At 46.1% G+C, this 27,623-nt stretch overlaps 1 protein-coding gene across 5 annotated transcripts in view; it reads left to right on the top strand.

Annotated features, from left to right (window-relative positions):
• The window catches only part of LOC140719646 (regulator of G-protein signaling 3-like), a 131,894-nt gene that overhangs the window by 9,467 nt on the left and 94,804 nt on the right, over window positions 1-27,623 (top strand). The window contains exon 1 of one of the 5 annotated variants that reach the window (XM_073034405.1): window positions 17,913-18,000. The exons of 1 other annotated variant lie outside the window; for it this stretch is intronic. In XM_073034405.1, the coding sequence (XP_072890506.1) occupies window positions 17,962-18,000 (39 nt within the window). In that variant the 5' untranslated portion in view covers window positions 17,913-17,961. Of the gene's footprint in view, window positions 1-17,912; window positions 18,001-21,626; window positions 21,722-25,212; window positions 25,232-25,412; window positions 25,788-27,623 lie in introns of those variants that run through there. 3 more of the 5 variants (XM_073034423.1, XM_073034432.1, XM_073034413.1) reach the window with 3 other exon arrangements.

Here is a 27,623-nt window from a genome sequence, read left to right as displayed (position 1 = left end):
TCAATATGTTCACCTCTATGAAATTCCTTCTCAGTCTCCTGTGTCAATGAGTGATGTCCACGTCTGCCTAACATCTCCCTGTAACTTAGGCCCTTGAGTCCTGTAAATATCCTCATAAATCCACCTTGCACCCCTTTGACCTTAATGGTACCCTTTCCATGAAAGGGTTAACAAAACTGTATCCAATACTCCAGCTGCAGGCTCACCAACTCTTGTGCAAGTGGTGATAGGCTCCGGCAGATGGGCGTTGAGGAGTGGGCTGGGAAGCCCTTTCCTCCCCTGGACCACGTAGCTCTGAAGGTTCTGAAGAGGAGGTAGGGTGGACAGCGGTGTCGCAATGCGCCAATTCGCCTGTGTCGTAAACATTTTCAGGCGTTTATGCATGACAACAACCTTTTCCCTCAATGTCAACAAAGCAAAAGAGCTGGTCATTGGCTTCAGGAGGCACATGCTCTTGTCATCAGCAATGGTGTTGAGGTTGAAGGGTTGGGAACTTCAAGTTCTTAGGAGGGAACATCAGCAATAACCTGCCCTGTTCTAACCACATTGATGCCAAAAAATGTTCACCAGTCCCTCTATTTCCTCAGTAAGCTAAAGAGATTTGTCATGGTCCCATCAACTCTTATCAATTTTTATTGATACAGAGCGCAGCACATCACATAGCCAGCCTGCCCTCTATAGAGTCTGTCTATACTTCTTGCTGTCTCAGTAAAGCAGCCAGTAGAATCAAAGATTCCATCCATGGCCTGAAAGCATGTATCGCCAGGCACAAGGAAAGCTTCTATCCCACTGTCATCAGACTCCAGAGTGCACCTTTTGTACGATAAGCTGGATTCTGGACCTCAACATGATCATGCACTTTATCGTTTATCGATACTGCAGTTTTTCAGTAGTTTGTACACTTTATTCTGAATTACCATGGGCTAGCAGGAGAAGTTCATGCGGACAGTGAGGGTTGTACAGGATGGAGGTGAGATTCACGGAAATGGCAAAGGGTGTAGGGGCTGGAGGGGATTCGCGGCAAGGGGTGTAGTGGCTGGAGGGGATTCACGGCAAGGGGTGTAGTGGCTGGAGGGGATTCACGGCAAGGGGTGTAGGGGCTGGAGGGGATTGGCGGCAAGGGGTGTAGGGGCTGGAGGAGATTGGCGGCAAGGGGTGTAGGGGCTGGAGGGGATTGGCGGCAAGGGGTGTAGGGGCTGGAGGGGATTGGCGGCAAGGGGTGTAGGGGCTGGAGGGGATTGGCGGCAAGGGGTGTAGGGGCTGGAGGGGATTGGCGGCAAGGGGTGTAGGGGCTGGAGGGGATTCACGGTGTTACGTAACCTCGTAACCAGGTAACTTACCAGCAAAGATAGCGGGATCAGCTGAGTCGGATGCTACTATTTTCAAACGTTTTATTCCAAAAAAAGGGCACAAGCGTATGGTTAATACAAAACATTCAGATCGTCAAAACTCAATCTAAAACACCGGTGTAACAATAATCAATCAGAAATAAGCTCTATAGTTGTCTAGGGGTAATACTGAGTCCGATTGAAATATAAAGAGTCACTCAGAAGTTTGCAGGCTTTTCCCTTTTGGGAACCGCTGGGGTTTTCACGTTGGAGAGAGAGAGAGATGATTTAGAAAAGATAAACACTTGCCCGTTGTCTTTACAGAGCAAATCCTTGGAATCAGGGGAGTAGGCTTCCCCGTTGTTATTTAAAAGCAGTCTTCCGTTGGTTCTAGCCACAGATTCAACATTTGGAATCTAACGCACGTGGCTTCCTTCAAAATGGCTTCCCGCTCCCACGGAAATCGGTACCGTGTCTCCTTGGTGCGTCTGAGGGTTTCCCCCCCTCAGACCCTCCTTTATGCTTCTTCACGGGATCGCAGGTGTCAATCAAGATTGCAGGTAATGCGATCTCTCTCTCAACCAGCCCACTTTGCCCGAGGGCTTTTCACGTGGTCTCCATGAGACAATAGTCAATGTCGCCTTTATTCTGCTTCTTGGGAGAACATGGTCTTACACACGTCTCCCTCTCTCTCTCCCATTTTCCTGTGTCTATTCAGCACGTCTCTTTCTCTCTTGGGTCAGTTGACCCCCCCTCGACTAGGGCTCTTGCGATTCTCACAAAGGAGGGGGCCGAGGGCATAACAACGGCAAGGGGTGTAGGGGCTGGAGGGGATTCACGGCAAGGGGTGTAGTGGCTGGAGGGGATTGGCGGCAAGGGGTGTAGGGGCTGGAGGGGATTGGCGGCAAGGGGTGTAGGGGCTGGAGGGGATTGGCGGCAAGGGGTGTAGGGGCTGGAGGGGATTCACGGCAAGGGGTGTAAGGGCTGGAGGGGATTCACGGCAAGGGGTGTAAGGGCTGGAGGGGATTCACGGCAAGGGGTGTAAGGGCTGGAGGGGATTCACGGCAAGGGGTGTAGGGGCTGGAGGGAATTCACAGCAAGGGGTGTAGGGGCTGGAGGGGATTCACGGCAAGGGGTGTAGGGGCTGGAGGGGATTCACGGCAAGGGGTGTAGGGGTTGATGGGAATCAGACTGTGGCGAGATATGGAGGGGCCACTGCATAAGATTGGAAAAAGCTGCAGGAACTTATAAAGTCAGCCAGTTCCATCACGGGCACTAGCCTCGCCAGCATTGATTATACTTTCAAAAGGCAATACCTCAAAAAAGCGACGGCCATCATCATGATGCCCAGACATCCGGGACATGCTCTCTTTTTAGGGCTTCCGTCAAGGAGGAGTCTCAGGAACCTGAAGACACACTCTCAATGTTTCATGAATAGGTTCTTCCCATCTGCCATCAGATTTCTGAATGGACATTGAACTCGTGAACACTTCCTCAGTAATTTATTCCCTTTTTTGGCACTACTTATTTCATATCTTTTTAATATATACTTATTATTGTAATTTATAATTTTATTTTATATTGCAATGTACAGCTGCTGCAAAACAAGTTTCATTATTTAGACCTATGGTAGTACATGTGATTCTGAGGTCATGAGGGATAGGGCAAAGTTATGGACTTTGAGATAAGGAAGGGATTTGAAAGGTGTACAGTGAAGGCCCCATTTGAGCCAGCTTGTCAATCTTCAGGGTGTGAACCTCGGCCCAGTTCTGCTCCACATCCTGTCCTTTGATGACCCATGTGTTTCCTACTCCCCTGGGCTCAAGGCTGTCCATTCCCAGACTTCTTGCCAGTATATCACAGTCACTGACATTTGCACAGGTCTGAACAGGTACATTGAATAACTTGCAGCACCATCATAGGCACATAGCATCAGGCAAGCAGCATTCCCAAGAAAAAAAAATACATTGAAACTAAATTACAAACACAATAGATTCTGCAGGTGCTGGAAATCCAAAGCAACAGACACAAATTTCTGGAGAAACACAGAAAGGTAAGGAGGGGGAGCACCAGGGGCAGGTGAGGGGAAAAGGTAAGAGGCCAGTGTGGGGAATAGAGGGAAGAGGGAGAGAAAAGAAAAAAAGAGAATAAAAATTGCCAGAAGGAGAAATCAATGTTCAAAGACCCTTCACTCCCTTGTCTGGCTCCCAAGGGGGTGGTGGTGGGGGGGGGGGGTGGGTTTGAGAGTGAATCAGTGGGAAAAACATGGGTTGACATTTATAACCACAAAGAGATTCTGTAGATGCTGGAAATCCAGAGAAACACGCACAAAATTCTGGAAGAATTCAGTAGGGCAATTAACAGTTGATATTTTGGGCCAAGACTCGTTATCAGGACTGGAGAAGAAGGGGGAAAGAAGCCAGAATTAAACAAAAAAGAAACACAATTGGAACTAAAATGCAATCTATTATAGTTGCAAAATAGTCACAGCAATCATACTGTTGTAATACTGACGTAGTGATTAGGATTATGCAGGTCGGCTGAAGAATAGCTGTTTCTGAACCTGGTGGTGTGGGATTTCAGGCTTTTGTATCTCCTGTCTGATGGTAGCTGAGAGAAGATGTCATGGTGAGAATCTTTGATGCTGGATTTTGCCTTATGAACTTGTGTTGCATCTTTGAAGGATCCATGGGTGTGAACTCAAGATCCTTTTGTTCCTCAGCCTTGCTAAGAATCCTGCCATTAACCATTAACTCTGTCTTCAGATTCAAACTTCCAAAGTGAATCACTTTACAATTATCCAGATTGACCTCTGCCATTTCTTACCCCAACCCTGCATCCTATCTGTGTAACCTATGACAACCTTCAACACTATCCACCACACCACCAATCTTTGCTTCATCTCCAAACTTACTAAGCCAGCCTTGCACTTCCTCGTCAAAGTCATTTACAAAAATCACAATGAGACAGGGGTCCCAGAACAGACCCCTGTGAAACACTATTGGTCACCGACCTACACTCAGAATAAGCTCACCCAGTACTGCAGGTCACCAATTTTCTGTAAATACCTGGGTATCATTTAAAAGCGACCAGGGTTTCTGTCTCTCTCCTCAGATCGTGAGCTCTGGACCCCATCACAAAAAATGGGTGATGAAAAACATTTTCTCTTCACATCTATAATCCTTCTCCTAATATGTCCATATTTTTCTGGTCTTTGACCCATCTGCTAAGTGAACCAAGAGCTGTTTACACCACTGGGGCCCCTCTAGACTTTAATACACCTTCAACTCTCAACTGCCTCTGTTCAAACCTCTCCAATCTGTCTTCTGCTCAGCCGTTGCATGAGTTCTCACAAACTCTGCTTGGCAAGCTTGTCATCACCTTCAGAACTGAGATAAAGCGGTTCGATAGCAACTGCAAAGTACAGTGCTAATTTATTCTGTCTGTATCCCTTCCCATTCATTTCCTTTATGCTGTTTAAGCTTTGGAGTATTTATAGAACCATTTGGAGGCTTAAGTACAGCTGTTCTGTCTCCTGGCACTAAACTAATAAATTATGTTTCTTCTGTGGAATATTAATCATTCTTGGGTTTGAAAAGCAATGTTATTTTTGAAATTTATGCCACTTCCACAACGGTAAAGTCTGAGATCTCAAAATCCCAGATGCATTGACCACGAAGCTCAGCAACTGAGAATGGGAACGATTTGTTCTATAATCAGTGTAGTCATGACAGATTGAACAGCCATTCAGAATGAGAATCAGAATCAGAACTGGAATCAAACTCAGAATCAGAATGAGAATTATAATTAGAATCGGAATTAGAATAGTGAAATAGTGTACATGGGTTCATTGTCCATTCTGAAATCTGATGACAGAGAGGAAAAAGCATTGAGTGTGGATCTTCAGGCTCCTATAACTCCTCCCAGGTGGTAGTGAAGAGAGCATGTCCTGGATGTTGATGGACTTTCATGATGGATATCACCTTCTTGAAGAACTGGTTGTTGAAGATGTCCTCGATGGTGGGGTGCCTGTGATGGAGCTGGCTGAGTCTACAACCTTCTGACGTTTCTTCAGGCTTTTGCTCAATATCCATGGGAAATCTTCCCACCTCTTTCAGCCAAACCATCCATTCTCAAAATGCAGGTGCTACCAGATTTCACAGCACTTGACGTCATGGTGGTGGGCCACCGCTGTCTTTCTGGTGAGGTGCCTTTGTGGAGCTGTAGGGGAGGGAGTTTCAGGATTTAGACCCCATGATATATTTCATGCAGCGTGTGATCCCCTATGCCCACCGTGCTTTGTGGAGGCATTGGGTTTGGGAGTGCAGGTGGAGTAGCCTAGGTGAGGAACCACAGCGCAGTCTGTCGAAAGCGCACACTGCAGCCACTGTGCACCAGTAGTGAAGGGAGGGAGTGCAAGTGGGGGGTATGCTATTCAAGGGGTTTCCTTACACTAGATATAGTGTCGATGTTCTTGAGATGTTGGCTAGCAGGGAGGTCTCATTGCACCATTGACTCATGCCTTGAAATTGGTGCACCCACCTTGGGGTTTAACTTGGGGGGAGCCATAAGACATAGGAGAAGAATTAGGCTATTCAGCATAGAGTCTGCTCTGCCATTCAATCATAGATGATTTATTTTCCCTCTCAAACTTTTTCTCCTGGTTCTCCCTGTAAACTTGTTAGTCAATTACCTAACCAACTTCAATTTAAAAATATCCAATGCTTTGGCCCATCTGTGGCAATGAATTCCATAAATTTAGCACCCTCTGACGAAAGAAATCCTTCCTCATCTCCGTTTCAAAGTGATGCCCCTCTATTCTGAGGTTCTTCCACTATTGGAAACATCATTATGTCTGTTCTAGCTAAGTCTTTTAATTTTTGGTAGGTTTCAACGAGATCATCTCTCATGCTTCTAAACTCTCAAGAATACATGCTGAGAGCCATCCAACTCACAACCACAAGAAATTCTGCAGATGTTGGAAATCCAGCAGCAGACACAAAACGCTGGAGGAACTCAGAAGGTTAGGCAGCATCTATGAAAATAAACAGTTCTTCAGAACTGGAAAAGAAGGGGGAAGATGCCAGAATAAAAAGGCGGAGGGAGGGGAAGGAAAACTAGCTAGAAGGTGATAGGTGAAACCAGGTGGGCGGGAATGCTAAGGGGTTGGAGAGGAAGGTATCCGATAGGAAAGGAGAGTAGATCATAGGAGAAAGGGAAGAAGGAGGAGCAGCAGGGGGAGCCGACTGGCAGGTTAGAGGAGGTAAGAGGCCAGGGTGGAGAAATAGAAGGAGAGGTGAGGTGGAGGATATTTTTTTTACTGGAAGCTGGAGAAATCAATATTGATGATATAAGGTTGGAGGCTAACCAGCTGGAATATAAAGTGTCGCTTCTCCGCCCTGAGGGTGGCCTCATTGTGTCTCAAGAGGAGGCCATGGACTGACATATGGGAATGGGAATAGCAATTAAAATGTGCGGCTACTGGGAAGTGGCCATTAACCCTTTCATTCCAGGGATCATTCGTATAAATCTCCTCCAGACCCCCTCTAAAGCCAAGACATTCTTTCTTAGATATGAGGCCCAAAACTGCTCACAATGCTCCAAATGTGATCTGCCCAATGCCTTATAAAGCCTGAAGCTGATATGATGGTTGCAATTAACAGACTGTGAGATAGATACATGAACGTACAGTGAATGGAGGGATACACAGCTTCTAATTGATTCTTGTGAGCATACAGGGTACATGGCTGGTCCAGCCAAGCGGAAAGTTTAAAGGAGATGTGGTGGGAAGAGGGACTTTTTTTAACACATTCCTGGAATGGTCTGCCAGAGGTGATGCAGGAAGCTGATGTAGAAACATAGAAAACCTACAGCACAATACAGGCCCTTCGGACCACAAAGCTGTGCTGAACATGTCCTTACCTTAGAAATTACCCATAGCCCTCTGTTTTTCTGAGCTCCATGTACCTATCCAGGAGTCTTTTAAAAGACCCTATCGTATCTGCCTCCACCACCATCGCTGGCAGCCCATTCCATGCACTCACTACTCTCTGTGTAAAAAAACTTACCCCTGACATCTCCTCTGTACCTACTTCCAAGCACCTTAAAACTGTGCCCTCTCGTGCTGGCCGTCTCAGCCCTGGGAAAAAGCCTCTGACTATCCTCACAATCAATGCCTCTCATAATTTTGTACACATGTTGGAGGGGTTTAGAGGATGTATGGTGGACACCAATTTGCAGCGATTGGAGGGATATGGAGATGTGCAGGCAGATGGGATTCAGTTTAACGGGCTGCAGAGGCTGGTCCTGACCCCAGGATGTCAGTGGTGGGACACTTTAGTGACAGGACGCAGGAATGGACTGAGCAAGTCATAGAGTGCTCGAACACTACCGCACAGCCCTTTTGCTTACCTAGTTCATGCCAAACTGTTATTCCACCTGGTCTTATCGATCTGCACCTGGACCATAACCCTCCCATCCACGTACCTCTTAAATGTTGCAATCGAACCCGCATCTAGCACTTCCACCGGCAGCCCATTCCACACTCTCACCACCTTTTGAGTGAAATTGCCCCTCAGGTTCCTCTTAAATATGTCACCTTTCACTCTTAACATACTACCTCTAGTTCTAGTCTCACCCAACCTCAGTGGAAAATGTCTGCTTGCATTTACCCTTTCTATATCCCTAATAATGTTGTACACCTCCATCAAATCTCTCCCCCCACCCCCCATTCTTTTACGGTCCAGGGATTGAAGTTCGAACCTGTTCAACCATTCACTATAACTCAGGTCCTCAAGACCCAGCAATATCCTGGTAAATTTTCTCTGTATCCTGATCCCCAGTGTGGAGGTTAGAGGTTAAACCCTGCTGAGACTCGGCCAAGCTTTTAGACTGCGTTCAATCACATATGAATCATGAGGAAGAGGGAACAAAGAGGTTTCACAATCACAGAACTTTCCACGCTGTGTCACAAGGGTGGAACCTAAATGCATTGCTGTAAGCTCCCAAAATCCAGAATGGAACAAAAAGCAACAGATGATCTATTTTAGTGATGGCAATTGAGGGAGATGACTCGCCTTTCTCTAGCAGTTTAAGTCAGCTTCCTTTAAGGCCCATACTGTTATGTACTCTGCGAAATGTGAGATTAATTCAACATATCCTCTGACAAGTGATCTGAAACTGATTCAGGGCTATCAGTGTTACCTGAGTGTTGGGAAAGCGCCCTCACCCCCCCCCGCTGTGTGCGTGCTGCGCTGTGAAGGTAGGAAAGGGGGATCCCTGGACCCTTCAGTTAATGGTAGGGGTCCATGGAAGGTGCAAACACAGCAACACTACCCAAACACAGGGATCTGCTGCACAGCAACATCACACAGTCTGTACCCCGAAGGCAACCAGACAGTGTGTTTGAAGACACCTTCTACAGACTGAAGAAGAACTAGGCTGAACCGAAAATGGCACATCAGCAATGTCAGATGTTTTAAGTTTCATAGCAGAAGAGATTCTGTAAATGTGGGAAATCTTGCAGCACACTCAAACACAAAGTAGTCGAGGAACTCAGAAGGTTATTCCCGAGAGAAATCTGTAACATACTGTCTGAGGGGGCAGTGGAGGCACAGACTGTCACAACATTGAAGAAGTATCAAGGCAGAGCAGGTAACAGACCCCATGTGGATAAAAGGGTCTGGTCTACATGGGTTATCCATGGTTCACATGGATAAGATGGGGTGAATTCTCTCTTCTTGCTGCTGGCATCAGGCAGGAGCTACAGGAGCCCTCAGGTCCCACACCAGTAGGTCCAGGAACATTTATTACCCCTCAACCATCAGGCTCCTGAACCAGCACGAATAACCTCAATTACCTCAACACTGAGCTGATTCCAAAACTTACAGAGTCAGTTTCAAGAACTCTGCAACTAATGTTCTCAGTATTTATCTATCTATCTGTTCATTTATTTCTCTATATATTTATCGGTTTATTTATTCATTTTCCATTTATTTGTTTGTTATTTTCTTTTTGCACGGCTGGTTTTCTTTTGCACATTTGTTGTTTGTCAGTCTGTGTGTGTAGTTTCTCATTTAATTTTATTGGGTTTTTTTGTTCTACTGCCAATGGCTGCAAGAAAATCAATCTCAACTTGGTGTATGGTGACTTATGCAATATGCACTTTGATAATAAATTTACTTTGAATTTTCAACTGGCTCTGTGCTCTGCTATTCTAAGGCTGACTTGAATAGGAGCAGATAAGGAAACAGATCCTGGAAAGGTGTAATAACAACAGAGTTGTCATGACGGGAGATTTTAGTTTCCCAAATATCGATTGGCATCTCCCTAGAGTGAGGGGTTTAGATGGAGTGGAGTTTGTTAGGTGTGTTCAGAAAGGTTTCCAGACACAATATGCAGATAAGCCTACAAGAGGAGAGGCTGTACTTGATCTGGTATTGGGAAATAAACCTGGTCAGGTATCAGATCTCTCAGTGGGAGAGCATTTTGGAGATAGTGATCACAATTCTATCTCCTTTACAATAGCATTGGAGAGGGATAGGAACAGACAAGTTAGAAAAGCTTTTAATTCCAGTAAGGGGAAAGATGAAGTTATCAGGCAGGAACTTGGAAGCTTAAATTGGGAACAGATGTTCTTAGGGAAAGGTGTAGAAGAAATGTGGTGAATGTTCAGTGGATATTTGTGTGAAGTTCTGCATAGTTATGTTCCAATGAGACAGGGAAGTTATGGTAGGGTACAGGAACCGTGGTGTGAAAAGGCTGTAGTAAACCTAGTCAAGAAGAGAAAAAAAGCTTATGAAAGGTTCAGAGAGCTAGGTAATGTTAAGGATCCAGAAGATTATAAGGCTAACAGGAAGGAGCTTAAGAAAGAAATTAGGAGAGCCCGAAGGGGCCATGAGAAGGCCTTGGCGGGCAGAATTAAGGCAAACCCCAAGGCATTTTACAAATAGGTGAAGAGCAAGAGGATAAGATGTGAAAGAATAGGATCTATCAAGTGTGACAGTGGGAAAGTGTATATGAAACCGGAGGAAATAGCAGAGGTACTTAATGAATACTTTACTTCAGTATTCACAATGAAAAAGGACCTTGGTGATTGTAGTGATGACTTTCAGCAGAATGAAAAGCTAGAGAATGTAGATATTAAGAAAAAGGCTGTGCTGGAGCTTTTGGAAAGTATCAAGTTGGATAAGTCGCCGGGACCAGATGAGATGTACCCCAGGCTACTGTGGGAGGCGAGGGAGGAGATTGCTGAATCTCTGGCGATGATCTTTGCATCATCAATGGGGATGGGAGAGGTTCCGGAGGATTGGAGGGTTGCAGATGTTGTTCCCTTATTCAACAAAGGGAGTAGAGATAGCCCAGGAAATTATAGACCAGTGAGGCTTACCTCAGTGGTTGGTAAGTTGATGGAGAAGATCCAGAGAGGCAGGATTTATGAACATTTGGAGAGGTATAATATGATTGGGGATAGTCAGCATGGCCTTGTCAAGGGCAGGTCATGCCTTACGAGCCTGATTGAATTTTTTGAAGATGTGGCTAAACACATTGATGAAGGTAGAGCAGTAGATGTAGTGTATATGGATTTCAGCAATGCATTTGATAAGGTACCCCATGCAAGGCTTATTGAGAAAGTAAGGAGGCATGGGTTTCAAGGGGACATTGATTTGTGGATCCAGAACTGGCTTGCCCACGGAAGGCAAAGAGTGGTTGTAAACGGGTCATATTCTGCATAGATGTCGGTCACCAGTGGAGTGCCTCAAGGATCTGTTCTGGGACTCCTACTCTTTGTGATTTTTATAAATGACCTGGATGAGGAAGTGGAGGGATGGGTTAGTAAGTTTGCTAACTTACAAAGGTTGGAAGTGATGTGGATAGTGTGATGGGTTGTCAGAGGTTACAGTGGGACATCGATAGGATGCAAAACTGGGCTGATAAGTGGCAGATGGAGTTCAACCCAGATAAGTATGAGGTGGTTCATTTTGGTAGGTCAAATATGATGACAGAATATAGTATTAATGGTAAGTCTCTTGGTGGTATAGAGGATCAGAGGGATCTTGGGGTCTGAGTCCATAGGACGCTCAAAGCAACTGCGCTGGTTGACTCTGTGGTTAAGAAGGCATACGGTGTATTGACCTTTATCAATCATTGAATTGAATTTAGGAGCCGAGAGGTAATGTTGCAGCTACATAGGACCCTGGTCAGACCCACTTTGAGTACTGTGCTCAGTTCTGGTCGCCTCACTACAGGAAGGATGTGGAAACCATAGAAAGGGTGCAGAGGAGATTTACAAGGATGTTGCCTGGATTGGGGAGCATGTCTTATGAAAACAGGTTGAGTGAACTCGGCCTTTTCTCCTTGGAGCGACAGAGGATGAGAGGTGACCTAACAGAGGTGTATAGGATGATAAGAGGCATTGATCGTGTGGATAGTCAGAGGCTCTTTCCCAGGGCTGAAATGGCTGCCACAAGAGGGCACAGGTTTAAGGTGTTTGGGAGTAGTTAAGGAGGCTGTAGTACTACAGCCTTCAGACAGACTGCTCGACTACAAAACTAAATCTGTTCTGAGCGTGCTAGTGGCTATCTCCGGGGGAAATATTAGCCTTTTGTCAAGTTTGACAGCCATGTTCCAGTCACGAGCAGGCCTGACACCAACCGTGTCACTGAGGGTAGCACTGCCTGTCCTTGCTGGACAAGGGGGATAGTCATATGGGGTTTAGGGTTGTTGTTCAGACTTTGCTTCTCCACAGTGGATGCCAAACATCTGAGGACCTGGTCATGTCTCCATGTGTAACTTCCTCGAGTGAGGCTTACTCTGCAAGATGAGAGGATGTGCTTGAGGTTTGCTGTTCTTCCACAGAGAAGACAAGCTGGGTCTTCACCGAGTTACCGGTTCAGAAGGGAGAACATCATAAACAGCTTTTATAAGGAAGCTCATCTTTCTTTCTTCCTTTTTCCATAAGTCTTTCCAACCAAATTTCCTTTTCTCAGTGTTTTCCCACCTTGTCCACTGTCGCTGTTTTGCCTGAGACACTGCTCTTGCATACCTCATCTGCTCCTCCTGTCACTGTACAGTACCCCCTCCACCACCAGAGCTCACCTTTGCTTTTGTGTTGTTGCCTTTTGCCAAATGGGCCAGTTTCAGCCTGTGCCAAGGCCCCCTCTTCCAGACTGCACCTGGCCCACCATCTCTGCACACCTGAGTGCTGCTTTTGCCTGTTTTACTGACTGCCTGCCTTGCTCCCTGTTAGGGTCCTGGGTGCAGAATCCTGGACAACACTGCCACGGGATTCCGAGAGAGTCATCTGAAGCCTCACCTTGGCACACTTGAACTCTTCAGTCAGCCCCGTGACAGGCAACTCCAGAGCTCCTTTGCCATACAGGTAGATGCTACGTAGCGATCTGGGAGGTCCAACCACTTCTTAATGAAGGAACTAACTGTCCTCTCCAGCTTTTCAGCACCTGAGGGAGCAATCCAAACTGAAGGCACCGGAGCTTAAGGTTTCCTAGCAGCAAGGTCTTATCGATGTCTTTCAGCCCTTTTTCTTCTCTCTGTACGTTTACTTGATTTGTATCACTGGGGTTTACATCATACCAATGCCCCAACTTTTAACTGACACTTCTGACACAGAGGAATTACTTTCCCATCCACATGGAACTTATAGTCCAGCCTTCCCTTGACTATAGAAATGTTTCTGGACTTCTTTGCTTTAATCGTCATTTGGGCCCATTTGCTATTTTTGAATGGAGCTTCTCAGGCAACAATTTGGTACATGGGATGGTAGTGTCAGGATAGTTAAATCATCTGTAAACGCCCAGATTGGTGGTAGGCATAGTCATTCTCCTCCTACTACCCATTTAGAAGTTCTAATGATTACTCCCATTGCTGTGGTAAAGGCCAGCGGAGAGATGGTGCAACCTGCCACGATGCCTATCTCCACAGGCTGCCAGTGTGGTCATCAATGAGAACTGGAGATCTCGAAAGTAGGCTTTGACCAGGGTTGTAACATATTCTGGTACACGGAAGGATTCCAATGAAGACCACAGGAGGTTCTGTGAGACTGACCAAAAGGCCTAAGAACAAAACAGAGAGCTTTCTTCTTTCCCTTGTAGCAGTTTGTATTTGATGCCAAATTGTATTTGTGTGTTCCAAGCAGCCAGGGAAACCCAGCCACCCTGCTTTCTGCACACGTGTGTCAATGGAGTTATTTTTCTCCAGGTAAATAGACAACGTTTGTGCTATGACACTGAAAAATATTTCCCTTCACCATTCAATAGATTTATTTGCCAAAACTGTCCCATTTCTGAGGAATCTTTCTTCAGGAATTAGAATTCCTCCTGCCCGGAATAAGTTTATTCTTCCAGACCACCTTCATTTGTTTCCATAAGAAGTTCAGGACTTGGTGCATTTTTGTAGAGTTTGTATGGAACTCCATCTTGGCCTGACGCTGAAGCAGCCTTTGCCTGCTTCACTACTTTTATTACCTCACTATATCTGGGAGGACTGATGTCAAATTGCTGATGCGGAGGGTGGATGGGTGGCATATCTGAAGGTATTGAGATGTGTTCAGCTCTCCATCTGTCTGAGTATGTCAGTTTCAGATGATCTTTGACATCTTAAGTGTTTCCATTCTTCTGCTTTGTGAAAATGTTTTCCACGAACTTGTAGGGGTCCTTATGTAACTATGTCCAGGTGTGTTCATTCTTCTTTCTTCGAAGCCCAAGGTTTATTGCCCTCCTTGGAGTCAACAGTCGTGACTTTAGTTCTGCCTGCAGGATGTTGACTCTGTTTCCTCCATGGTTGATTTTCTTTACTGTTTCTTCAGTTGTCATCTCTCCTTAATGAGGCCCCTATCTCATGTCCTGGGAGAAGGGGATCCTTAACGATAGATACGACCTTTTTGGGCATTGCCTTCTGAATGTGTGCTGGATGCTGGGGAGGCAAGAGCCTTTGATGGAGCTGACTGAGTTTACAACTTTCTGCAGCTTTTTCCGATCCTGTGCAGTGGCTTCTCCATATCAGATGGTGATGCAACTGGTTAGAATGCTGTCCATGGTACGTCTGTCAAAATTTATGAGCGTCTTTGGTGACTTACCAATTCTCAAATTCCTCATTTCCTGCTTCAATATGTTGGGCCCAGAATTGATCCTCAGAGATGTTGAAACCCAGGAAATTGAAACTGTTCACCCTTGCACTTCAGATCTCTCGATGAGGACTGGTGTGTTTTCCCTCAATTTTCCCTTCCTGAAATGCACAATCAATTCCTTGGTCTTACTGACGTTGAGTACAAGGTTGTTGTTGCGACACCATGCAACCAGCTGATCTATCTCGCTCCTGTACACCTCCTTGTCATCATCTGAAATTCTGCCAACAATAGTTGTGTTGTCAACAGATTTATAGATGGCCTTTGGATATATATATATATATATATATATAGAGAGAGAGAGAGAGAGAGAGAGACTCTCTCTCTCTCTCTCTCTCTCTCTCTCTCTCTCTCTCTCTCTCTCTCTCTATCCCAACTCCAAACCGAAACAGTACTATAACTTTCAGTATAAACATCCACTGGCCAGGAGTCTGAATCAGGCAGGGTTGTGTTTTCTTTCCCTGGAAGCTTGGAGGCATTTAAAGCTTCATCCTGTAGAACGGTTCCAGGTCCCTGAACTGCCCGGTTAAACTGGAGATGTTAAGAAGATCACAGAGTCATGCACCATGGAAACAAGTCATTTGACCCACGTCAACCAAGATGTAAATCCAAGCTGGTCTTACTTTCTAAACCTTGCCTATCCACGTTCCTGTCCAAGGTATGATGGCACAGAATCCTGACCAGTTGAGAAGGCAGGAAGATGTCATTAGCAGACAGTTCAGGGGACACAGATTTTAAAAAAGGAGCAAAATATTTAAAGGGGATACAAGTATTTTGGGACAGGAATGGTGGAAGTTTTTGGTGGAATCAATGGATTCTCATTTCAGAACAGTTAAGTTAGCACAGTTCTGTGTATGAAAATCTTGTGTCATGAAGGGTCTTGGCCCAAAATATTATCTGCTTATTCCTTTCTATAGATGTTGCTTGACCAGCTGAGTTCCTCTAGCATTTTGCATCTGTTGCTCTGGATTTCCATCACCTGCAGAATCCCCTGTGTTTATAAATCTGTTGGAATTTGTTGAAGAGTTAACCAAGAAGACTGATGAATTCAGGCTGGCATATCTTGTTTAGATGGGCTTGAGCAAGGCCCTTGCCAAGGCCCCACTTAGAAGGTTATTCTGGAAAATTAGATCACATAGGAACAAGTGTGAACAAGTGAACTGGATAAATAATTGACTTGATGGTGGACGCCTGTTTCTTGGACATTCATCTATTATGCAGTTTAGTTTTGTAACTTACAGTTATATTTACGCCTTCCTTGCAAAACTCTGATTAATATCTCCTCCAGTGATGATCAACACTGGTGTGCTGGCTTAGTCCTCTGCTCTACTCCCTCTATACCCATGGCTGTGTGGCTAGCTATAACTCAAATGCCATCTCTAAATTTGCTGATGACACAACCATTGTTGGTAGAATCTCAGATGGAGATGATAGGGCATATAAGAGTGTGATATATCAGCTAACTGAATGGCATTGCAGTATAAACCTTGCACTCAACATCAGTAAGATGAAAGAGTTGACTGTGGACTTCAGGAAGAGTAAGATGAAGGAACATGAACCAATCCTCATAGAGGGATCAGAAGTGGAGAGACTGAGCTATTTCAAGTTCCTTTGTGTCAAGATCTCTGAGGATCTAACCTGGTCCCAACATATTGATGCAGCTATAAAGAAGGCAAGACAGCGGCTATATGTCATTAGGTTTGTCACCTAAGACACTCGGAAACTGCTGTAGATTTACCGCGGAGAGCATCCTGACAGGCTTCATCACAGTCTGGTACGGGGTGGGGGTTGCTACTGCACAGGACCAAAAGAAGCTGCAGGAAGTTGCAAAATTAGTCAGAGGCATCTTGGGTACTAGCCTCTGCAGTATCCAAGGAGCAGTGCTTCCGATTGGCAAAGTCCATTGTTAAGGACCCCCATCACCCAGGACGTGCCCTCTTCTCATCAGGAAGGAGATACAGAGGTGATGTGGGGACAGCTTCTTCTCCTCTGCCATCTGATTCCTCAATGGACATCGAACACTGCCTCACTTTTTATTTTATATTATTTCAGTTTTGCAGTATTGTTAATATATATGTGTATATTAAAATGTGTATATACTGATTCACTTTCTTTTCTTTCTATATTATCATGTATTGCATTGAACTGCTACTGCTATGTTAACAAATTTTACGGCACGTGCTGGTGATAATAAATCTGATTCTGATTCTGAAAGGAGAGCTATAAATAGTGGTGTGCCACAGGGGCCAGGTCTGAGAATTAGTTCATCACTCATATAAATGATTCAAATGAGAATGTCCAAGGCATGTTTGTATGTACAGCTCCATGAACATCTGCAGATGACACTAAAATTGGTGGTATCGTAGACAGTGAGGAAAGTATCAAAAGTTACCTTTTTGGGCATAGGATAGATCTCCAGAATTGTTGACTCCCAGGAATTTGTAACTGCATGCCCTTTCCACTGTTGATTTTTTTTATGAGGCTTGGTGTGTGTTTCCACGACTTACCCTTCCTTGTAGCCCATAAGCAATTCTTTAATCTTACTGACACTGAGTGCAAGGTTGTTGTTTGAACACCACTCTGCCATCTCTCACTTCTATACTTCTGCTTGTCACCATCTAAAATTCTCCCAACAGTAGTTTTGCCATCAGCAGGTTTATAGATGGCATTTGAGCTGTTTCTAACCACACAGCTGTGGGTGATAAGAGAAATCATTGGGCATCCCGAGGAGTGGGGCCTGCAAGTGTTGACCATACAAAATGCATAGTTTTTATCTGCTTACAAACCTTCGGGGTAATGCCAGCATTTATTGCCCTTCCCTCATCGCCCTTCTACTGAACACACTGGATGGCATCCGTTAGTCTCGCGAGACCATGGATCTGTACCTGGAAAGTCTTGCTTCAGCCTCTCCAGGGTGCAGTCAGGGCCAAGGTTGTATGGAAGACCGGCAGTTGCCCAAGCAGCAAGTCTCCCCTCTCCACGACACTGATGTTGTCCAAGGGAAGGGCAAGAGCCGATACAGCTTGGCACCAGTGTCGCCGCAGGAGTTGCCAGAACGAGGTTAAAGGTAACGTCAGACTGCCTTAGGGACTCCAGCTCCGGATTTGTCCTCAGGGTTTACTCCCGAAGCCTTTCCCATGAGTGGGTATGGCCACAAGGCAGCGGAGGTTTGAAATCAGAGTTTTCCCTCTCTTAGATGAACTGCCTTCCCAGGCTGACGAGCTCCATTTACCCGAAGCACTGGTTTTAAGGTGCCAGGACTTGCCTTCGCCCCTTCTCCTGTCAGTAGAAACAGTTCTGCCAGGCTTAGAGGCTAAGCCACACGAGAAGGCCAGGAGTTGGACTTGGTTGTCAGAGGCTATTTGAGGCGTATGCCTTGAGGAGCACTTTTAGGTAGTGGGAGCCGAACACAACTCTGCTTATATTACTGATCCAGATGAGAACGTACGTTTGCAGCTGACAGGAAAATCGGTTGTGTTGTTGACAGTGAAGATGGTTATCAAGATTTATAGAGGGACCTTAACCAGCTGGGTAAGTGGTGTTTAATCCAGATAAGTGCGAGGTTTTGCACTTCATGCACAGTAAAATAGTAGTTAGCATAATGCTGTCACTGAGCCAGCAATCAAGATTCAGTTCGGCCGCTCTCTGTAAGGACTTTGTATGCTCTCTCCACAACTCCCTTTTCTCTGGGTGCTCCAGCTTCCTCCCACATTCCATGACAGCACTAGTAAGCTGTGGGCATGCTACGTTGGAGCATGGCGATGTTTTCAGGCTGCCCCCCCAGCACATCCTCGGACTGTGTTGCTTGCTGATGATGTATTTCACTGTATTATTCAATATTTTGATGTATGTGTGACAAATAAAGTTATTCTTTGGGAAGCCAAACCAGGATAAGACTTACTCAGTAAACAGCACAGCCCTGGAGAGTGTCGTAGAACAAACAGACATTGGAGTACAAATACACAGTTCCGTGAAATTGGTAACACAATAGAAAGGGTGATGAAAAAGGCATTTGGCAAGCTGGCCGCCTTCTGTCATGGCCTTGAGTAGGAAATGTATAAGACATTATGTGCAGTTATAAAAGACATTAGTGAGGCTGCACTTAGAGTATTGTGTACACTTTTAGTTCTGCTATAATAGGAAAGATGTCATTAAGCTGGAACGAGTGCACCGATTGTTTATTGGAATATTGCCAGGACTGAGTTGGAAGGACAGGTTGGGCAGGATAAAATTTCATTAGTGGAATGTAGGAGATTGAGGACTGATGGTATAAAGCCACGACTTTAGGCCTTTTGCAAGGATCAGTAATTAAAAACTAGACAGCATAGGTTTAACGTGCGAGGGGAAAGATTTAAAGGGGATCATTGGGTGATAGATGGAGGGAGGCAGACAGAGAGAGAGAGGGAAATGAAGCAGGGAAGGAGGGTAAAGTTGAAGATAGCTAATGTTGGTTTATAATTGTAACGTGTCCAGATTACAGAAAAAAAACTAAACACAAGTGATTCTGCAGATGCTGGAGGCCACACGCAGGTCAGAGGAGCAACACCGGGTAGCCTCCAGCCTGATTGCGGAAATGTTTCTTTCTCTAACTTCCAGTGATTTCTCCCCCGTCTACAACTTTCTCTTCTCTCCATTCTCCATTCTGAGCCCCCCTCCTTACCCCTTTTCCTCACCTGCTCACCACCTCCCTCTGGTGCCCCTCCTCCTTCCCTTTCTCGCATTGTCTACTCTCCTATCAGATTCTTCTTTCCTCTTCTACTTTCCCCATCACCTGGTTTCAGCTATCAGCAGGCATTTTGTACCCCTGCCCTACACCCACCTTCTTATTCCGGAGGATTAGAGGGAGGCGAATGTTGTCCCCTTGTTCAAAAAAGGTAGTAGGGATAGTCCGGGTAATTAAAGACCAGTGAGCCTCACGTCTGTGGTGGGAAAGCTGTTGGAAAAGATTCTTAGAGATAGGATCTATGGGCGTTTAGAGAATCATGGTCTGATCAGGGACAGTCAGCATGGCTTTGTGAAGGGCAGATCGTGTCTAACAAGCCTGATAGAGTTCTTTGAGGAGGTGACCAGGCATATAGATGAGGGTAGTGCAGTGGATGTGATTTACATGGATTTTAGTAAGGCATTTGACAAGATTCTACACGGTAGGCTTATTCAGAAAGTCAGAAGGCATGGGATCCAGGGAAGTTTGGCCAGGTGGATTCAGAATTGGCTTGCTTGCAGAAGGCAGAGGGTTGTGGTGGAAGGAGTACATTCAGATTAGAGGGTTGTGACAAGTGGTGTCCCACAAGGATCTGTTCTGGGACCTCTACTTTTTGTGATTTTTATTAGCGACCTGGATGTGGAGATAGAAGGGTGGGTTGGCAAGTTTGCAGATGACACACAGGTTGGTGGTGTTGTAGATAATGTAGAGGATTGTCGAAGATTGCAGAGAGACATTGATAGGATGCAGAAGTGGGCTGAGAAGTGGCAGATGGAGTTCAACCCAGAGAAGTGTGAGGTGGTACACTTTGGAAGGACAAACTCCAAGGCAAGTACAAAGTAAATGGCAGGATACTTGGTAGTGTGGAGGAGCAGAGGGATCTGGGGGTACATGTCCACAGATCCCTGAAAGTTGCCTCACAGGTAGATAGGATAGTTAAGAAAGCTTATGGGGTGTTAACTTTCATAAGTCGAGGGATAGAGTTTAAGAGACGCGATGTAATGATGCAGCTCTATAAAACTCTAGTTAGGCCACACTTGGAGTACTGTGTCCAGTTCTGGTCGCCTCAGTATAGGAAGGATGTGGAAGCATTGGAAAGGGTACAGAGGAGATTTACCAGGATGCTGCCTGGTTTAGAGAGTATGGATTATGATCAGAGATTAAGGGAGCTAGGGCTTTACTCTTTGGAGAGAAGGAGGATGAGAGGAGACATGATAGAGGTATACAAGATATTAAGAGGAATAGACAGAGTGGACAGCCAGTGCCCTTCCCCAGGGCACCACTGCTCAGTACAAGAGGACATGGCTTTAAGGTAAGGGGAGGGAAGTTCAAGGGGGATATTAGAGGAAGGTTTTTCACTCAGAGAGTGGTTGGTGCGTGGAATGCACTGCCTGAGTCAGTGGTGGAGGCAGATACACTAGTGAAGTTTAAGAGACTACTAGACAGGTATATGGAGGAATTTAAGGTGAGGGGTTATATGGGAGGCAGGGTTTGAGGGTCAGCACAACATTGTGGGCCAAAGGGCCTGTAATGTGGGGTACTATGTTCTATGTTCTATATTCTATTCTGCCTTCTGCCCCCTTCCTTTCCAGTCCCAATGAAGCATTTTGGCCAGAATTCTCAACTGTTTCTTCCCATTCATAGAAGCTGCTTGATCTGCTGAGTTCCTCCGGCAGTTTGTGCCTGAAAAACTTCTCATGCATGCCATCCACACAGATCACTTCATCGCATCAGTCCATTGAGGTAGTACAAAGTGAAAAGCAATAACAGAACGCAGAATAGATTGTTGTAGTTGCATAGAGAGTGCATTGCAGGCTGACAATAAGGTGCATGGCCATAGCGAGGTAGATTGACAGAATAATAATTCATTTTTATTGTAAAAGATGTCTGTTCAAGAAACTTGTAAGAAGATAAAAGCTGCCTTTGAGCCCGGTGTTACGTGCTTTCAGGCTAATGTACCTTCTGCCTGGGGGATGGGGACTGCGATATGTTGGCTGTTTTACAGTGGCAGCGAGAAATATAAACAGAGTCCATTGGAGGGGGTGGGGGAGCTTGTTTTTGTGACGCGCTGACTGCGCCCACAGCTCACTGCAGTATCTAGAGGTCAAAAGTTAGTTGTCATACCAAGCCTTGATGCACCTGGGTGGGATGCTTTCTGTAGTGCATCTGTGAAAAAATGCAGTAGGTCGATGGGGTTGAGCCAAGGTCTAGCAGGCCTAAAGAGGCTGAATGGCCTGCCTGCTTTCGGGAGTGATGGGTGAAGGCAGACATGAGTGCTGGAGACCTGCCAGGCTCCATGGAAACAGAGTTTTGGCAGGAGCCCTGTGTATATTTTACCCTGTAAACCACAGCTGACGCACAGACATATACCACAGCATTGCAAGCCAAATATTTAATAACAGCGACTCACAAGAGATCCATTGAGTCTATTGTTTATGCACTGGGATCTGCAGCATGCAACGTACAGTGCAGGATACCAGCTCACTGCCGACCACGGTCCAAATTCAACTGGAGCAGCAGAAGCCAATGGGATGGGAGCAAAATGGCCAGGTAACAGGGGTGCTGGATGAATTGAGGGGAGGAATCAAGACCTAAAGGATAGCAGCATTGGATTAGAGGCATTTCATGGAGTGGGTAATGAGACATTGAAGAGGGAAGGTTGTGACAGTGTAGAAGGAAGCTTCCTCAGTTTTGTACCCATGCTCTGGGATTGTATGACAAGCCTGTGTAGAGGGAGATTTCTTCAATATCAGAAACAATGCTCTGAGATGTTTTGATGGGATCCTTCCTCAATATTTAATCCCATTCTCTGAGACCATGAGATGGGAGATCGTAGAGGGATATCGCTCAATATCAAACCCCTGCTCCAGGGGTGTGAGGTGGGACAGTGTCGAGGGACATTTCCTCAAAATTTGACCTCATTCTCTGAGTGTGTGATGGGACAGGATAGAAGGAGATTAACTCAGCATCTAACCCCGTGCTCTGGTATAGTGCGATGGGACAGTATGGAGGGCTCTTTCTCCCACACTCATTTTTAGTTAGAGATACAGTACAGGCCTTCCAGTGCAATGTGCCCACACTGCCCAGTTACACCCTTCTGACTAATTAATTTGCTAACCCGTATAACACACACAAAATACTGGAAATCCTGATGAAGGGTCTCAGCTTGAAACATCAATTGTTTATTCATTTCCATGGATGCTGCCTGACCTGCTGGGTTGACTTGGATTTCCAGTATCTGCAGATTTTCTCTTGTTTGTGATTCTACTAACCTGCACGTCTTTGGAATGTGGGAGGAAACTGGTGCATTTGGAAGAAACCCATGGGATCACAGAGAGAATGTACAAACACCTTACAGATGGCAGCGGGAATAGAACCCAGGTCGCTTTCCTCTAAATCTATTCCTGTGACAGGTCAGAATTGAAGGAGCTCCCCTTTATAAACAGTCAGGAAACCCTTACGGTTATGGGGAGAACCTGCAGACTCCACACAGACAGCATCAAAGGTCAGGATCAAAGCAGTAAGAAGCAACGTCTCTACCCACTGTGCCACCCTGCCACAGTAATCAGGCATATTTTCTCTTGGTTGTTGGTGATCCTTTGGGAACTCTCTCTAGCAGATTTTTAAGTCAGAGGTGGACATAATTGATGAGAAAGAGGGTGGGACCTTCATTGGTTTGGTATTATTAATACTTGTACTGAGATATAGTGAAAAGCTTTTGTTTAGTGTGCCAACCAATCAGATCACTCCATAAACAAAGTAAATTTATTATCAAAGTACATATATGTCACCATATACTGCCCTGAAATTTATTTTCTTGTGGGCATTCACAGCAATTGCAAAGAAACACAACAAAATCAACAAAACAGAAACAAAAGAAAATCTGGAGATGCTGGAAATCCGAGCAACACACACAAAATGCTGGAGGAACTTAGCGGGCCAGGCAGCACCCTATGGAAAAAAGTACAGTCGACGTTTTGGGCCGAAACCCTTTGGCAGGACTGGAGAAAACAGCTGAGGAGCAGATTTGTAATGTGGGAGAGGGGAGAGAACCACTAGGTGATAGGTGAAACCTGGAGGGGGAGGGATGGAGCAAAGAGCTGGGTAGTTGATTGGTGAAAGAGACAGAAGCTCATGGAAGAAAGAAGAAAGTGAGGGGGAGGAGCAGCAGAGGGAGCCGATGGGCGGGCTGGGACATAACATGAGAGAGAGACAAGGGGGTGGGAAATGGTGATGTGGGGGAGGCGGTGGAGGAAACTTATACATAAAAAAGATGGATAAATAACCAATGTGCAAAAGACAACAAACTGTGCAAATACAAAAATGAAAAAAAAAAACAATAAATATCATGAACATGAGTTGTGGAGTCCTTGAAAGTGAGTCCATAGCTTGTGGAATCAGTTCAGCATTGGGGTGCGTGAATTTATCTCCTCTTGTTCAAGAGCCTTACAGTTCAGCAGTAATAACTGTTCCTGAAAATGGTGGTGTGGGATCTGGGGCTCCTGTACCTTCTTGCTGATGGCAGCAGCGAGAAAGCATGGCCTGGACGTTGGGGCTCCCTGCTGCTCTCCTGTAACAGTACACCTCGTAGATGCGCTCAGTGGTGTGGAGGGCTATGCCTGTGATTGATTGGCCTGTACCCACAACTTTTTGTAAGATTTTCCCTTCAGGGGAATTGGTGTTTTCATATCAGGCCATGATGCAACCAGTCTGTATAGTCCAACTATGCATCCATAGAAGTTTATCAAGGCTTTAGATGACATGCCAAATCTTCACAAACTTCTGAGAAAATATGGACACTATTGTACTTCCTTTGTATTGGCAGTCACGTGCTGGGCCCAGGACAGATCCTCTGAAATTATAACACTGGGGAATTTAAAGTTCCTGACCCTCCCACTCCTAACTCCCTGATGAGGACTGGCTCATGGAAATCTGGTTTCCTCATCTGGCATTCAATGATCAGCTCTTTGCTTTTGCTGATATTGAGAGAGAGAGAGAGAGAGATTGCTGTCGTGGCACCACTCAGACAGATTTTCAGTCATCCTCGTATATGCTGGCTGTTCACCACCTTTGATTCAGCCCACGGCAGTGGGGTCATCTGCAAACTGCAATGTGGCCTCGGAGCTGTGTTTAGCCACAGAGTCACGCAAAGATGTAAAGCGAGTAGAGCAGGGGACTAAGCACACAGTCTTGTGGTAAGAGCTGATCATTGACTTCAGGAAGGGAATGATGAGTATGCTCCTGTTTACATGAAGTCGAGACGGTTGAGAGCTTCAAGTTCCTAGGAGTGAACATCAGTTATGGACCGACACGGTCCAACAATGTAGAAGGCATGGTCAAACCAGCTCGGCAGTACCTTTACTTACTTTGGGGGCAAAGGAAATTCAACTTGCCCCTAATGACCCTCATCGATTTTTATCATAGGAAGCAATCTGTCCGGATGCATAACATCTTGGTGTGACAGTTGCTTTGCATGTGACTGCAAAAACACAGGGAGTTGAGGACACAATTGTTGTTCAGACCAAACACCAGATTTGTGAGGAAATGTGATCTAAGTGACCGTGGAACGATTGTCGGTGCCAGATGGAGTGGTTTGAGTATCTCAGAAGCTACCGAACCTGAGGTTTTCATGCACAACAGTCCGGAGTGGTTCCAGAGAATGGTGCTAAAAAAAAAATCAAGAGCAACAGTTCTTTGGGCGATTATGTCTTCTTAATGAGAGAGTTTGGGGGAGAATGGCTAGTCCTGTTCAAGCTGAAGGGAAGGCGGCCGTCACTCGAGTAGCCACACATGACTTGCCACAATGTGTGCAACACACCAAACCGTGAAGTGAGTGGGCTACAGCAGCAAAAAGCCACACCCGTACGCTCAGGGGGCAGTTTATTAGGTACAAGTTGTATGTTCTGCATCACACACAAAATGCTGGAGGAACTCAAGTCAGAGGAATAAACAGCCCACGATTTGGGCTGGACTGGAAAGGAAGGGGAAGAAGCCAGAATAAGACGTGGGGAGGGTGAGGAGTACAAGCTGGAATGTGATTGAGGGCGTAGAGGGAGGTAGGTGAGTGCTGCATCGAACCCCCTGCAGGGAGCGAGGGGAGGAGGAGCCAGGTTCGGTAGTAATCTGCCCTCTAATGGTTGGCGCACTGGTGCCAAGGCACGGTGCATCGGGGGGCCAGTCGCTCCCCCTCCGACACTGATGTGGTGGGGGTGGGTCACTGAATAAGTGACTGGGGTGGGGGGGGGGGTGTATACACTTCTGAGTACAGTTCGGGTTCTGCGGAGTTGCTCAGTTCTCCGGAGAGATTGGGGTGGGGATGCTGGTATTCTTCGAGCCCTGACCGGCCCTGCGCGGGTCATTAAGGCAGCCGCAGTCCGTGTGGGAGACAGACCGCAGTCAGCCAGCCAGCCAGCCGTCAGGCAGGGATCTGCAGCCGGAGGGAGTTGCAGCTGAGCTGCGGGCGCCAGTGTGAGCAGCACCAGCCTCCGCCGGGGCTCTGCCTCTCGTCGCCCTGTGCCCAGCGCTCCGCCAGTTGACCTGCAGCTGCCCCGGATCGGAGAGGGCACCGGGGCCAAGACGGATGGCGTCTCTTACCGTCTCAGCGCTCGTGTGGCCAGTGAGTACACCCCTGCTTGTCCTCACACCCACCCTCCCATTTAACTCCCGCCTGCCTCCTAACCCTTCGCTCGCCACTCGCTAATTATTATTGAGTTTACTGGCCAACCTGACCACCAAGGCGAATGAAGGCAGCGCGAACAGGAGAGCACCCCAACTCGGAAAGATATTACCGTTACTTCACCATCGATCAAATTTATTGTCCCGCGCAAGTACAGGTGCAGATAAAAGCTTACTTGCAGCAGCATCACAGGCACATTGCACCAGATAAGCAGATTTCACAAGAAAACCGTCAATTTAATAAAGTCAAGGTATATTTATTTTCAAAGTATGTATACGTCATCATGTACTACCCTGATATAAATTTTCTTGCAGACATTTACAGGAAAGTAAAGAAATGTAATAGAATTTATGAAAAACTACACGTAAACAAAAGCTGACAGACAATCAATGTGCAGAAGCAACACACGCAAAATGCTGGAGGAACTCAGCCGGCCAGGCAGCGTCTGGGGACAGAGGTGCAGTAGTCGAAGTTTTGGGCCGAGGTGCCTTCTTCCCATAGACGCTGCCTGGCCTGCTGAGTTCCTCCAGCACTTTGTGCGTGTTGCTCGGATTTCCAGCATCTGCAGAAGGAGGCAGATTGTGGAGATAAACACAAACTGAGAACACGAGTTTGCAGAGACCTTGAACGTGAGTCTGTAGGTTGTTGAATCAGCTCGGTGTGATGAGTGAAGTGTTTCACCCTGGTTCAGGAGCCTGATGTTTAAAGGTTAATAAATGTTCCTGAACCTGGTGGTGTGGGGCTTCGGTACCTCCTCCCCCATGGTAGTAGTGAGCAGAGATCCTGGCCTAGAAGGTGGTGGTGGGGTGGTCCTGGTCCTTGATGATGGACCCTGCTTTATGCCGAATGATAGTGAGGCCTTTGTCTGTGACAGACTGGGCTGTATCCACACTTCACACATGACAAGTAGAACAATTATTTGCAGAAGTATTCCAGGCACTGAGCATTAGTGACAACGTATTCAGAAGAAAAACATAAATTAACATAAATAGAATCTGAATTCAGAAACAGATTTATAATCACTGACACATGTCACTATTATTACTAACATATGTAGTTATACAAGAATTGTTCCTTAAGGCTGTCATAGCCTGGGGAGGGATGGGGGATAAACTCCCACTACCCATTAAATGCTCCCAATAGTGTGCATGTCAGATAGCCTCTGACAACCGAATCCAGTTCCTGGCCTTCACATGTGGCGTAGGTACTAAGCACAGCAGAACTGTTTCTACTGACAGCGGAAGGGGCAGAGGTGGCTTACCAGTGCTTTAAGATCAGTTGCTTCAGGCAGATGGGGCTCATCAGCTGTGGTTGGTAAATCATCCAGCAGAAGGAAAACTCTGAGCTCTGGGTTGTATGTGGCAACACATACAGTACGTACTTTGATAATAAATTGACTTTGCTTTGAACTTTGACCTTGTGCCCTTATCCACTCACGGGGAAGGCATTTGGAGCAAACCCCGAGTTGGAGTCCCTAAGTGGAGTTAATCGCTGACTGGCATGTCCTGCCATGCCACTGGTGCCAAACTGTATCGGTCTCTGCGTTTCTTTAGATTCATCAGCTGCGTGGAGAGGAGGAACCTGCTGCGTGGGCAACAGTTTGCCCTCCGTGTCGTAACTCCCCTGGCTTGCACACTGGCTTCGGCATCACGTAGACATCTAGGATGTAATGTCCATAGTTGACCCAATCCACGAAGGGTCTCATCAAGAGTTGTACCAGAAAGACACAATTAGAATCAAAATAAAGGCAGACGTCATCGTAGTGCAAAGTGGTCA

This window comes from Hemitrygon akajei, chromosome 2 (assembly GCF_048418815.1).
Source record: "Hemitrygon akajei chromosome 2, sHemAka1.3, whole genome shotgun sequence".
Taxonomy (NCBI): domain Eukaryota; kingdom Metazoa; phylum Chordata; class Chondrichthyes; order Myliobatiformes; family Dasyatidae; genus Hemitrygon; species Hemitrygon akajei.
Note: the sequence above shows the minus strand (reverse complement) of the source record. Positions and strands in the feature narration are given on the sequence as shown.